Below are 15,000 nucleotides of genomic sequence, written 5' to 3' on the forward strand. Positions count from 1 at the left end.
AGAGCTTGGGAAGTACAAGTTGGCAACATACCTCAACATACAACAAACCTCTCCTCAGATGCTTCCACATTCAGAAGACACCCCGGGATAGTGTCCCTCGCAGAAACAAGTGTTTCCCTCGTATTCCCAAGCGCTTAGTACAGTGCTCTGCACACAGTAAGTGCTCACTAAATACGATCGATTGATTGATTGATTTCCTTCCTGCATATACAATCGCTAACTTTACGTTTTAGACGCTTCGGCCCTGCCAGTAGCGGCAGCGTTCATAGGGACCGTCTCTATGTGTTGCCAACTTGTGCTTCCCAAGCGCTTAGTACGGTGCTCTGCACATGGTAAGCGCTCAATAAATACGATTGAATGAATGAATGAATGAATTTCTAAAAGGGTTTCTCCCTAGTGACTTCGTTCCTTCCCAGGCTTACGGCGCTTGGCATCCCAATCCTACTCCTGACGGAGGAGTTACCTTTCCAACTAGTAAAGAGCCGCTCCGAATGGAAACTCGCTCCCGACAGTGTGTCAAGCAGGGAGGGATTTTCGGCGGCTCGGTGCCGCGTAACCTCTCTGAACATCAGGAGATATTTTAGGACTTTGTAGATATTTTAGGAGTTCATCTTTCCGCCTGCACACCCATTCGGGTTGGTGTGAGGATCACCGCGATATGCTGCAAGGCAGTTCAGGGAAGGACTTTAGGTACACACACAGCAGCAGGCTCTAATGGCTGCAGCCCTGGCCTGACCGTCAGAAGGTCATAATAATAATAATAATAATAATAATAATAATAATAATAATAATAATAATAATGGCATTTGTTAAGCACTTACTATGTGCAAAGCACTGTTCTAACGCTGGGGGGGATACAACGGGATCAAGTTGTCCCATGTGGGGCTCACAGTCTTAATCCTCATTTTACAGATGAGGGGACTGAGGCTCAGAGAAGCGAAGTGACTTGCCCAAGGTCACACAGCAGACATGCGGCGGAGCCGGGATTCGAACCCATGACCTCTGACTCCAAAGCCCGGGCTCTTTCCACGGAGCCACGCTGTTCTAATCCCACCCCTTGTCTACTGGGCGACCTTGGGCAAGTCACTTCAGTTCCCTGTGCCTCAGTTACCTCATCTGTAAAAAAATGGGGATTAATAGTGTGAGCCCAATGTGGGACAGGGACTGCGTCCAACCTGACTACCTTTCCGGTGCTTGGAACGGTACTTGGCGTATAGTAAGCGCTTAATAAATACTATAATAATAATAATAATAATAATTATTATTATTATTATTATTATATGAAAGGTGTGCAGTAAACCACATCCCCACCTATACATTGCTATGGGTCACTAGCCCACACTCACATTAGGGCAGATGCAAGGGTCGTGGGCACCCGCCCATCCACACACACACTTACAAACACACACACACACCCAAACACCCCCCCCACAAACACACACCTCCACACAAAGACACACACACACTTCCAAAGACACTTACACATCCCCACGAACACACCCACACATCCCCAAATGCACCCACACACCCTCAAAGACACATACCCCCCCCCCCCACAAACACACACACACAGAGCCGCAAAGACAAACACACACTTACAAAGACACTTATACACCCCAGGAACAAACGGACACACCCACAAACGCACCCACACCCCCGCAAAGACAAATACACGCCCACAAAGACACACACACACCCACAAATACATGCACAAACACTCCCAAAAACACAGTGGCTCAGTGGAAAGAGCCCGGGCTTTGGAGTTAGAGGTCAGGGGTTCAAATCCGACTCCGCCAGTTGTCAGCTGTGTGACTTTGGGCGAGTCACTTCACTTCTCTGGGCCACAGTGACCTCATCTGTAAAATGGGGATGAAGATTGTGAGCCCCCCCGTGGGACAACCTGATCACCTTGTAACCTCCCCAGCGCTTAGAACGGTGCTTTGCACATAGTAAGCGCTTAATAAAATGCCATCATTATAATTATTATGCGTGAACCCACAAACACACCCACACACCCTTAAAGACACCCACACACTCACAAAGACACACACACCCCACAAACACACATGCAAGCCCCCACAAATCAATCAGTCGTATTTATTGAGTGCTTACTGTGTGCAGAGCCCTGTACTAAGCGCTTGGGAAGTCCAAGTTGGCAACATATAGAGACGGTCCCTACCCAACACACATCCTTAAAGGCACACATAATAATAATAATAATAATAATAATAATAATAATGGCATTTGTTAAGCGCTTACTATGTGCAAAGCACACTCACAGATACACACACACAGACCCGCAAAGACACGCAGACACTCACAAAGACCCACAAGGCCACACACCAAAGGAGTATTCCAAGCCCCGCTTTTCCCAGACTCAGTCCCACTTTTCCCCATCTCCCAATCAATCGATCGTATTTATTGAGCGCTTACTGTGTGCACAGCCCTGTACTAAGCGCTTGGGAAGTACAAGTTGGCAATATATAGAGACGGCCCCTACCCAACACACATCCTTAAAGGCACACATAATAATAATAATAATAATAATAATAATAATAATGGCATCTGTTAAGCGCTTACTATGTGCAAAGCACAGTCACAGATACACACACATATACCCGCAAAGACACACATAAACTCACAAAGACACACACACACACACCCCACAAAGACCCACAAGGCCGCACACCAACGGAGTATTCCAAGCCCCGCTTTTCCCAGACTCAGTCCCACTTTTCCCCATCTCCCAATCAATCGATCGTATTTATTGAGCGCTTACTGTGTGCACAGCCCTGTACTAAGCGCTTGGGAAGTCCAAGTTGGCAACATATAGAGACGGTCCCTACCCAACACACATCCTTAAAGGCACACATAATAATAATAATAATAATAATAATAATAATAATGGCATCTGTTAAGCGCTTACTATGTGCAAAGCACAGTCACAGATACACACACATATACCCGCAAAGACACACATAAACTCACAAAGACACACACACACACACCCCACAAAGACCCACAAGGCCGCACACCAACGGAGTATTCCAAGCCCCGCTTTTCCCAGACTCAGTCCCACTTTTCCCCATCTCCCAATCAATCGATCGTATTTATTGAGCGCTTACTGTGTGCACAGCCCTGTACTAAGCGCTTGGGAAGTCCAAGTTGGCAACATATAGAGACGGTCCCTACCCAACACACATCCTTAAAGGCACACATAATAATAATAATAATAATAATAATAATAATAATAATGGCATCTGTTAAGCGCTTACTATGTGCAAAGCACACTCACAGACACACACACACATACCCGCAAAGACACACATAAACTCACAAAGACACACACACACACACCCCACAAAGACCCACAAGGCCGCACACCAAAGGAGTATTCCAAGCTCCCCTTTTCCCAGACTCAGTCCCACTTTTCCCCATCTCCCAATCAATCGATCGTATTTATTGAGCGCTTACTGTGTGCAGAGCCCTGTACTAAGCGCTTGGGAAGTACAAGTTGGCAATATATAGAGACGGTCCCTACCCAACACACATCCTTAAAGGCACACATAACAATAATAATAATAATAATAATAATAATAATAATGGCATCTGTTAAGCACTTACTATGTGCAAAGCACACTCACAGACACACACACACATACCCGCAAAGACACACATAAACTCACAAAGACACACACACACACCCCACAAAGACCCACAAGGCCGCACACCAAAGGAGTATTCCAAGCTCCCCTTTTCCCAGACTCAGTCCCACTTTTCCCCATCTCCCAATCAATCGATCGTATTTATTGAGCGCTTACTGTGTGCAGAGCCCTGTACTAAGCGCTTGGGAAGTACAAGTTGGCAATATATAGAGACGGTCCCTACCCAACACACATCCTTAAAGGCACACATAATAATAATAATAATAATAATAATAATAATAATAATAATAATGGCATCTGTTAAGCGCTTACTATGTGCAAAGCACACTCACAGACACACACACACACACCCGCAAAGACACACATAAACTCACAAAGACACACACACACACACCCCACAAAGACCCACAAGGCCACACACCAAAGGAGTATTCCAAGCCCCGCTTTTCCCAGACTCAGTCCCACTTTTCCCCATCTCCCAATCAATCGATCGTATTTATTGAGCGCTTACTGTGTGCAGAGCCCTGTACTAAGCGCTTGGGAAGTCCAAGTTGGCGACATATAGAGACGGTCCCTACCCAACACACATCCTTAAAGGCACACATAACAATAATAATAATAATAATAATAATAATAATGGCATCTGTTAAGCGCTTACTATGTGCAAAGCACACTCACAGACACACACACACATACCCGCAAAGACACACATAAACTCACAAAGACACACACACACACCCCACAAAGACCCACAAGGCCGCACACCAAAGGAGTATTCCAAGCTCCCCTTTTCCCAGACTCAGTCCCACTTTTCCCCATCTCCCAATCAATCGATCGTATTTATTGAGCGCTTACTGTGTGCAGAGCACTGTACTAAGCGCTTGGGAAGTCCAAGTTGGCGACATAGAGAGACGGTCCCGACCCAACAGTGGGCTCACAGTCTAAAAGAGGGAGAGAGAGAACAAAACCAGACATACTCCCTTCTGCATCCCCCGATTTGCTCTCTTTCCCCTTCCCCCCATCCCAGCCCCACAGCGCTTATTCATTCCTTCAGTTGTATTTACTGAGCGCTTCCCCTGTGCAGGACACTGTGCTAAGCGCTCGGAAAGTACAATTCATCAACCTGTAGAGACGGTCCCCACCCAACAACGGGCTCCCAGTCTAGAAGGGGGAGACGTCTAGATCAGTCATTTGATTTCTTTGCACCGATGCCTGTCTCCCACCCCTGTCCCGCGCCCAGGGAGCGCTCAGTAAGTACCACCGAAGGAAGGAAGGAAAGGCTCAGTGGAAAGAGCCCGGGCTTGGGAGTCGTGGGTCGTGGGTTCTAATCCCTCCGCCGCCACTTTCATTCATTTATTCAATCGCATTGATTGTGTGCAGAGCACTGTACTAAGAGCTTGGGGAGTACAAGTTGGTTGCCAGCTGTGTGACCTTGGGCAAGCCACTTCACTACTCTGGGCCTCAGTTCCCTCATCTGTGAAATGGGGATGAAGACTGTGAGCCCCCCGTGGGACAACCTGATCCCCTGGTATCTCCCGCAGCGCTTAGAACAGTGCTTGGCACATAGTAAGCCTACACTGTGAGCCCGTTTCTGGGCAGGGACCGTCTCTATCTGTTGCCGATTTGTCCTCTCCCAGGCGCTTAGTACACTGCTCTGCACCCAGGAAACGCTCGATAAATACGATTGAATGAATGAAGGAAGCGCTTAACAAATACCATCATTATTGCTACCGTATCTCCCCCAGCGTTTGGCGCACAGTCAGCGCTTAACAAATACCGTCACTATTATTATTATTGTATCTCCCCCAGCGCTTAGAACAGTGCTTGGCACAGAGTACGCGCTTAACAAATCCCAACCTCATTATTACTATTATATCTCCCCCAGCGCTTAGCACAGAGTCAGCACTTACTTAACAAATCCCATCCTCATTATTACTACTATTGTATCTCCCCCAGCGCTTAGCACAGAGTCGGCGCTTAACAAATCCCAACCTCATTATTACTACTATTATATCTCCCCCAGCGCTTAGCACAGAGTCAGCACTTACTTAACAAATCCCATCCTCATTATTACTACTATTGTAGCTCCCCCAGCGCTTAGCACAGAGTCGGCGCTTAACAAATCCCATCCTCATTATTACTATTGTAACTCCCCCAGCGCTTAGCACAGAGTCAGCGCTTAACAAATCCCATCCTCATTATTACTACTATTGTATCTCCCCCAGCGCTTAGCACAGAGTCAGCGCTTAACAAATCCCATCCTCATTATTACTATTATTGTAGCTCCCCCAGCGCTTAGCACTGAGTCAGCGCTTACTTAACAAGTCCCACCCTCATTATTACTATTATTGAATCTCCCCCAGCGCTTAGCACAGAGTCAGCGCTTAACAAATCCCATCCTCATTATTACTACTATGTAATAAATCCGTAAAAAAACACATATACATATATCCAGGTGCTGTGGGGAGGAGAAGGAGGTGAGGCGGGAGGGATGGAGAGGGGGAGGAAGGGGAGAGGAAGGAGGGGGCTCAGTCTGGGAAGGCCTCCTGGAGGAGGTGAGCTCATTCATTCATTCATTCATTCAGTCGTACTTATTGAGCGATTCCTGTGTGCCGAGCACTGTACTAAGCGCTTTCATTCAATCAATCAATCAATCAATCGTATTTATTGAGCGCTTACTGTGTGCAGAGAAGTACTTGGGAAGTCCAAGTTGGCAACATTTAGAGCCAGTCCCTACCCACCAGTGGGCTCGCAGTCTAAAAGGGGGAGGCAGAGAACAAAACCACACATACTAACAAAATAAAATAAATAGAATAGATATGGACAAGTCAAATAAATACACAGAGTAATAAATATGTACAGACATATATACATATATACAGGGGCTGTGGGGAAGGGAAGGAGGTAAGATGGGGGGGATGGAGAGGGGGACGAGGGGGAGAGGAAGGAAGGGGCTCAGTCTGGGAAGGCCTCCTGGAGGAGGTGAGCTCTGTGCAGAGCCCTGTGCTAAGCGCTTGGGAAGTACAAATTGGCAACATTCATTCATTCATTCATTCATTCATTCGTTCATTCGATCGTACTTATTGAGCGCTTCCTGCGTGCCAAGCGCTTGGGAAGTCCCAAGTTGGCACCCTAGAGGGACGGTCCCGGCTCATTCATTCATTCACTCACTCATCCATCGCATGGTATTTACTGAGCGCTGGCTGTATGCAGAGCGCTGTACTAAGCGCCGGGAAAGTCCAAGTTGGCAACATTCCTTCATTCATTCATTCGATCGTACTTATTGAGCGCTTCCTGCGTGCCAAGAGCTCGGGAAGTCCCAAGTTGGCAACCTAGAGAGATGGTCCCGGCCCACCCTTCATTCATCCCATGGTATTTACTGAGCGCTGACTGCATGCACAGCGCTGTACTAAGCGCCTGGGAAGTCCAAGTTGGCAACATCCCTTCATTCATTCATTCGATCGTACTTATTGAGCGCTCCCTGCGTGCCAAGAGCTTGGGAAGTCCCAAGTGGGCACCACAGAGAGACGGTCCCGGCCCACCCTTCATTCATTCATTCATCCTATGGTATTTACTGAGCGCTGGCTGCGTGCAGAGCGCTGTGCTAAGCGCCTGGGAAGTCCAAGTTGGCAACACTCCTTCATTCATTCATTCGATCGTGCTTATTGAGCGCTTCATGCGTACCAAGTGCCCGGGAAGGACAAGAACAGGGGGCTCGCGGCTGGGAAGGCCTCCTGGAGGAGGTGAGCTCATTCATTCATTCATTCATTCAGCCGTACTTATTGAGCGATTCCTGTGTGCAGAGCACTGTACTAAGCGCTTTCATTCAATCAATCAATCGTATTGAGCGCTTACTGTGTGCAGAGCACCGTACTAAGCGCTTGGGAAGGACAAGTTGGCAACATTCCTTCCTTCATTCGTTCATTGGATCGTACTTATTGAGCGCTCCCTGCGTGCCAAGAGCTCGGGAAGTCCCAAGTGGGCACCCTAGAGAGACGGTCCCGGCTCATTCATTCATTCACTCATTCATTCATCCATCCCATGGTATTTACTGAGCGCTGGGAAGGCCTCCTGGAGGAGGTGAGCTCATTCATTCATTCAGTCGTACTTATTGAGCGATTCCCGTGTGCAGAGCACTGTACTAAGCGCTTTCATTCAATCAATCAATCGTATTGAGCGCTTACTGTGTGCAGAGCACTGTACTAAGCGCTTTCATTCAATCAATCAATCGTACTAAGCGCTCGGGAAGGACAAGTTGGCAACATTCCTTCCTTCATTCATTCGATCGTACTTATTGAGCGCTTCCTGCGTGCCAAGCGCTTGGGAAGTCCCAAGTTGGCACCCTAGAGAGACGGTCCCGGCCCACCCTTCTTTCATTCATTCACCCCGTGGTATTTACTGAGCGCTGTGTGCCTGGGAAGGACAAGTTGGCAACATCCCTTCATTCATTCATTCATTGGATCGTACTTATTGAGCGCTCCCTGCGTGCCAGGAGCTCGGGAAGTCCCAAGTGGGCACCCTAGAGGGACGGTCCCGGCTCATTCATTCATCCATCCATGCATCCCATGGTATTCACTGAGCGCTTACTGTGTGCAGAGCACCGGGCTAAGTGCTTGGGAAGGACAAGTTGGCAACATTCGTTCATTTGATCGTACTTACTGAGCGCTTCCTGCGTGCCAAGCGCTCGGGAAGTCCCAAGTGGGCACCCTAAAGGGACGGTCCCGGCTCATTCATTCATTCGTTCATTCATCCCATCGTATTTCCTGAGCGCTTACTGTGTGCAGAGCACCGTGCTAAGCGCTTGGGAAGGACAAGTTGGCAACATTCCTTCATTCATTCATTCATTCGATCGTACTTATTGAGCGCTCCCCGCGTGCCAAGCGCTCGGGAAGTCCCAAGTGGGCACCCTAGAGAGACGGTCCCGGCCCACCCTTCATTCATTCATTCATTCATCCCGTGGTATTTACTGAACGCTGACTGTGTGCCTGGGAAGGACAAGTTGGCAACATCCCTTCATTCGATCGTACTTATTGAGCGCTCCGTGCGTGCCAAGAGCTCGGGAAGTCCCAAGTGGGCACCACAGAGGGAGGGTCCCGGCTCATTCACTCATTCATTCATCCATCCCATGGTATTTACTGAGCGCTGGCTGCGTGCACAGCGCTGTACTAAGCGCCTGGGAAGGCCAAGTTGGCAACATTCCTTCATTCATTCATTGGATCGTACTTACTGAGCGCTCCCTGCGTGCCAAGAGCTCGGGAAGTCCCAAGCGGGCACCCTAGAGAGACGGTCCCGGCTCATCCATTCATTCATTCATCCCATCGTATTCACTGAGCGCTGACTGTGTGCAGAGCACCGGGCTAAGCCCCTGGGAAGGACAAGTTGGCAACATTCCTTCCTTCATTCATTCATTGGATCGTACTTATTGAGCGCTCCCTGCGTGCCAAGCGCTCGGGAAGTCCCAAGTGGGCAACCCAGAGAGACGGTCCCGGCTCATTCATTCATCCCATCGTATTTCCTGAGCGCTGACTGTGTGCCTGGGAAGGACAAGTTGGCAACATCCCTTCATTCATTCATTCATTGGATCGTACTTATTGAGCGCTCCCTGCGTGCCAAGCGCTCGGGAAGTCCCAAGCGGGCACCCTAGAGGGACGGTCCCGGCTCATTCATTCATCCATCCATCCATCCATCCCATGGTATTCACTGAGCGCTTACTGTGTGCAGAGCACCGCGCTAAGCGCTTGGGAAGGACAAGTTGGCAACATTCGTTCATTTGATCGTACTTACTGAGCGCTCCCTGCGTGCCAAGAGCTCGGGAAGTCCCAAGTGGGCACCCTAAAGGGACGGTCCCGGCTCATTCATTCATTCATTCATTCATTCATCCCATCGTATTTCCTGAGCGCTTACTGTGTGCAGAGCACCGTACTAAGCGCTTGGGAAGGACAAGTTGGCAACATTCCTTCCTTCATTCATTCACTGGATCGTACTTATTGAGCGCTCCCTGCGTGCCAAGCGCTCGGAAAGTCCCAAGTGGGCACCCTAGAGAGACGGTCCCGGCTCATTCATTCATCCCATCGTATTTCCTGAGCGCTGACTGTGTGCCTGGGAAGGACAAGTTGGCAGCATCCCTTCATTCATTCATTCGCTCGTACTTATTGAGCGGTCCCCGCGTGCCAAGCGCTCGGGAAGTCCCAAGCGGGCACCCTAGAGGGACGGTCCCGGCCCATTCATTCATTCATTCATCCATCCCATCGTATTCACTGAGCGCTGACTGCGTGCCTGGGAAGGACAAGTTGGCAACATTCCTTCATTCATTCATTCGATCGTACTTATTGAGCGCTCCCTGCGTGCCAAGCGCTCGGGAAGTCCCCAGCGGGCACCACAGAGAGACGGTCCCGGCTCATCCATTCATTCATTCATCCCGTGGTATTTCCTGAGCGCTGACTGTGTGCCTGGGAAGGACAAGTTGGCAACATCCCTTCATTCATTCATTCATCGGATCGTACTTATTGAGCGCTCCCTGCGTGCCAAGCGCTCGGGAAGTCCCAAGTGGGCACCCCAGAGAGACGGTCCCGGCTCATTCATCCATTCATTCATCCATCCCATGGTATTCACTGAGCGCTTACTGTGTGCAGAGCACCGGGCTAAGCGCTTGGGAAGGACAAGTTGGCAACATTCCTTCATTCATTCGTTCATTCGATCGTACGTATTGAGCGCTCCCTGCGTGCCAAGCGCTCGGGAAGTCCCAAGCGGGCACCACAGACAGACGGTCCCGGCTCATTCATTCATCCATCCATCCGTCCCATCGTATTTACTGAGCGCTGGCTGCGCGCCTGGGAAGGACAAGTTGGCAACATTCCTTCCTTCATTCATTCATTGGATCGTACTTATTGAGCGCTCCCTGCGTGCCAGGAGCTCGGGAAGTCCCAAGTGGGCACCCTAGAGGGACGGTCCCGGCTCATTCATTCATCCATCCATCCATCCATCCCATGGTATTCAGTGAGCGCTTACTGTGTGCAGAGCACCGGGCTAAGCGCTTGGGAAGGACAAGTTGGCAACATTCCTTCATTCATTCATTCATTCGCTCGTACTTACTGAGCGCTCCCTGCGTGCCAAGAGCTCGGGAAGTCCCAAGCGGGCACCACAGAGAGACGGTCCCGGCTCATTCATTCATCCATCCATCCGTCCCATCGTATTTACTGAGCGCTGGCTGCGCGCCTGGGAAGGACAAGTTGGCAACATCCCTTCATTCATTCATTCATCGGATCGTACTTATTGAGCGCTCCCTGCGTGCCAAGCGCTCGGGAAGTCCCCAGCGGGCACCCTAGAGGGACGGTCCCGGCTCATTCATTCATCCATCCATCCATCCATCCCATGGTATTCACTGAGCGCTTACTGTGTGCAGAGCACCGGGCTAAGCGCTTGGGAAGGACAAGTTGGCAACATTCCTTCATTCATTCATTCATTCGCTCGTACTTACTGAGCGCTCCCTGCGTGCCAAGAGCTCGGGAAGTCCCAAGCGGGCACCACAGAGAGACGGTCCCGGCTCATTCATTCATCCATCCATCCGTCCCATCGTATTTACTGAGCGCTGGCTGCGCGCCTGGGAAGGACAAGTTGGCAACATCCCTTCATTCATTCATTCATCGGATCGTACTTATTGAGCGCTCCCTGCGTGCCAAGCGCTCGGGAAGTCCCCAGCGGGCACCCTAGAGGGACGGTCCCGGCTCATTCATTCATCCATCCATCCATCCATCCCATGGTATTCACTGAGCGCTTACTGTGTGCAGAGCACCGGGCTAAGCGCTTGGGAAGGACAAGTTGGCAACATCCCTTCATTCATTCGTTCATTCGATCGTACTTACTGAGCGCTCCCCGCGTGCCAAGAGCTCGGGAAGTCCCCAGTCGGCACCCTAGAGAGACGGTCCCGGCTCATTCATTCATTCATCCATCCATCCCATGGTATTTACTGAGCGCTGACTGCGTGCAGTGCAGAGCACTGTACTAAGCGCCTGGGAAGTCCAAGTTGGCAACATTCCTTCCTTCATTCGTTCATACGATCGTACTTATTGAGCGCTTCCTGCGTGCCAAGCGCTCGGGAAGTCCCAAGTCGGCAACCTGGAGAGACGGTCCCGGCTCATTCATTCACTCATTCATCCATCCATCCCATGGCATTCACTGAGCGCTGACTGTGTGCAGAGCACCGCGCTAAGCGCTTGGGAAGGACAAGTTGGCAACATTCCTTCCTTCATTCGTTCATACGACCGTACTTATTGAGCGCTTCCTGCGTGCCAGGAGCTCGGGAAGTCCCAAGCGGGCACCCTAGAGGGACGGTCCCGGCTCATTCATCCATTCATTCATCCATCCCATCGTATTCACTGAGCGCTGACTGTGTGCCTGGGAAGGACAAGTTGGCAACATCCCTTCCTTCATTCATTCATTCGATCGTACTTATTGAGCGCTCCCTGCGTACCAAGCGCTCGGGAAGTCCCAAGCGGGCACCACAGAGAGACGGTCCCGGCTCATTCATTCATTCATTCATCCATCCGTCCCATCGTATTCATTGAGCGCTTACTGTGTGCAGAGCACCGGGCTAAGCGCTTGGGAAGGACAAGTTGGCAACATCCCTTCATTCGATCGTACTTATTGAGCGCTTCCTGCGTGCCAAGAGCTTGGGAAGTCCCAAGTTGGCACCCTAGAGAGACGGTCCCGGCTCATCCATTCATTCATTCATTCATCCCATCGTATTCATTGAGCGCTTACTGTGTGCAGAGCGCCGGGCTAAGCGCTTGGGAAGGACAAGTTGGCAACATTCCTTCATTCATTCATTCGATCGTACTTATTGAGCGCTCCCTGCGTGCCAAGCGCTCGGGAAGTCCCCAGCGGGCACCACAGAGAGACGGTCCCGGCTCATTCACTCATTAATTCATCCATCCCATCGTATTCACTGAGCGCTGACTGTGTGCCTGGGAAGGACAAGTTGGCAACATCCCTTCCTTCATTCATTCATTCGATCGTACTTATTGAGCGCTCCCTGCGTACCAAGCGCTCGGGAAGTCCCAAGCCGGCACCCTAGAGGGACGGTCCCGGCTCATTCACTCATTCATTCATCCATCCCATCGTAACGATTTCACTGAGCGCTGTGTGCCTGGGAAGGACAAGTTGGCAACATTCCTTCCTTCATTCATTCATTCGCTCGTACTTACTGAGCGCTCCCTGCGTGCCAAGCGCTCGGGAAGTCCCCAGCGGGCACCACAGAGAGACGGTCCCGGCTCATTCACTCATTAATTCATCCATCCCATGGTATTTACTGAGCGCTGGCTGCGTGCACAGCGCTGTACTAAGCACCTGGGAAGGCCAAGTTGGCAACATTCCTTCATTCATTCATTGGATCGTACTTACTGAGCGCTCCCTGCGTGCCAAGAGCTCGGGAAGTCCCAAGCGGGCACCCTAGAGAGACGGTCCCGGCTCATCCATTCATTCATTCATCCCATCGTATTCACTGAGCGCTGACTGTGTGCAGAGCACCGGGCTAAGCCCCTGGGAAGGACAAGTTGGCAACATTCCTTCCTTCATTCATTCATCGGATCGTACTTATTGAGCGCTCCCTGCGTGCCAAGCGCTCGGAAAGTCCCAAGTGGGCACCCTAGAGAGACGGTCCCGGCTCATTCATTCATCCCATCGTATTTCCTGAGCGCTGACCGTGTGCCTGGGAAGGACAAGTTGGCAACATTCCTTCCTTCATTCGTTCATACGACCGTACTTATTGAGCGCTTCCTGCGTGCCAGGAGCTCGGGAAGTCCCAAGTGGGCACCACAGAGAGACGGTCCCGGCTCATTCATTCATTCATTCATCCATCCATCCATCCCATGGCATTCACTGAGCGCTGTGTGCAGAGCGCCGGGCTAAGCGCTTGGGAAGGACAAGTTGGCAACATTCCTTCCTTCCTTCATTCATTCGATCGTACTTACTGAGCGCTTCCTGCGTGCCAGGAGCTCGGGAAGTCCCAAGTGGGCACCCCAGAGAGACGGTCCCGGCTCATTCATCCATTCATTCATCCATCCCATGGTATTCACTGAGCGCTTACTGTGTGCAGAGCACCGGGCTAAGCGCTTGGGAAGGACAAGTTGGCAACATTCCTTCATTCATTCATTCATTCGATCGTACTTATTGAGCGCTCCCTGCGTGCCAAGCGCTCGGGAAGTCCCAAGTGGGCACCCTAGAGAGACGGTCCCGGCTCATTCATTCATTCATTCATTCATTCATCCCATCGTAACGATTTCACTGAGCGCTGTGTGCCTGGGAAGTCCAAGTTGGCAACATTCCTTCATTCATTCATTCGATCGTACTTACTGAGCGCTCCCTGCGTGCCAAGCGCTCGGGAAGTCCCAAGTGGGCACCCTAGAGAGACGGTCCCGGCTCATTCACTCATTCATTCATCCATCCCATCGTATTCACTGAGCGCTGACTGTGTGCCTGGGAAGGACAAGTTGGCAACATCCCTTCATTCATTCATTCATCGGATCGTACTTATTGAGCGCTCCCCGCGTGCCAAGCGCTCGGGAAGTCCCAAGTGGGCACCACAGAGAGACGGTCCCGGCTCATCCATTCATTCATTCATCCCGTGGTATTTCCTGAGCGCTGACTGTGTGCCTGGGAAGGACAAGTTGGCACCATCCCTTCATTCATTCATTGGATCGTACTTATTGAGCGCCCCCCGCGTGCCAAGCGGTCGGGCAGTCCGAAGCGGGCAGCACAGAGGGAGGGTGGAGGGTGCCGGCGCTGTCCCCACCTGGGCCAGGAGTCTGTGCAGCTTTTCGTGCAGCAGGGCCTGCAGCCGGTGCAGGGCGGCGGGGGGCGGCCGGGACCAGGGGGCTGCTCCTCCTCCTCCTCCTCCCGCTGCTGCTGATGCTCCTGCTCCTCCAGCTGCTGCTCCTTCTCCCGCCCCCCGGGAGGCCTCGATGGCGGCCAGCCGTTCCTGCAGGTGCCCGGTCCTCACCCCGAGGTAGAGGCAGGAGGCGGCCGACAGGACGGCCAGCAGCCCGGCCAGCGCCGTGCCCAGCGCCAGCCATCGGCCCCCCTGCTCCGCTCCCCCCGGACCCGCCATCGGCGGACGCGGGACGCGGCGGCGACGAGGAGGAGGACGGGGCGCGGAAGAAGCGCTCTGCACGCCGGAGGCGCTCAGCAAGTGCCCGGGGAAGGAAAGGGGCGCTCCCCAAGCTGCCCCGGACGGGAGCCTCCAACGCTCCCTCCCTGCCTGTGTCTGTGTGTGTGTGTGGGTGTGTGTGTGCAGAGTGAGGGCGGCACTGGCAGGGCGCACCGTGCTGCTGCTGCTGCT

At 51.5% G+C, this 15,000-nt stretch overlaps 1 protein-coding gene across 2 annotated transcripts in view; it reads right to left on the reverse strand.

Annotated features, from left to right (window-relative positions):
• The window catches only part of COL25A1 (collagen type XXV alpha 1 chain), a 561,710-nt gene extending 546,819 nt beyond the window's left edge, over window positions 1–14,891 (reverse strand). For both annotated transcript variants that reach the window (XM_038755133.1, XM_038755134.1), the window contains exon 1: window positions 14,455–14,891. In XM_038755133.1, coding sequence (XP_038611061.1) covers window positions 14,455–14,769 — 315 coding nt within the window. In that variant the 5' untranslated portion in view covers window positions 14,770–14,891. The remainder of the gene's footprint in view (window positions 1–14,454) is intronic.
• Between the last annotated feature and the right edge of the window lie 109 nt (window positions 14,892–15,000).

The sequence above is a fragment of the Tachyglossus aculeatus genome, chromosome 12 (assembly GCF_015852505.1).
Source record: "Tachyglossus aculeatus isolate mTacAcu1 chromosome 12, mTacAcu1.pri, whole genome shotgun sequence".
In the NCBI taxonomy this organism is placed as follows: Eukaryota; Metazoa; Chordata; class Mammalia; order Monotremata; family Tachyglossidae; genus Tachyglossus; species Tachyglossus aculeatus.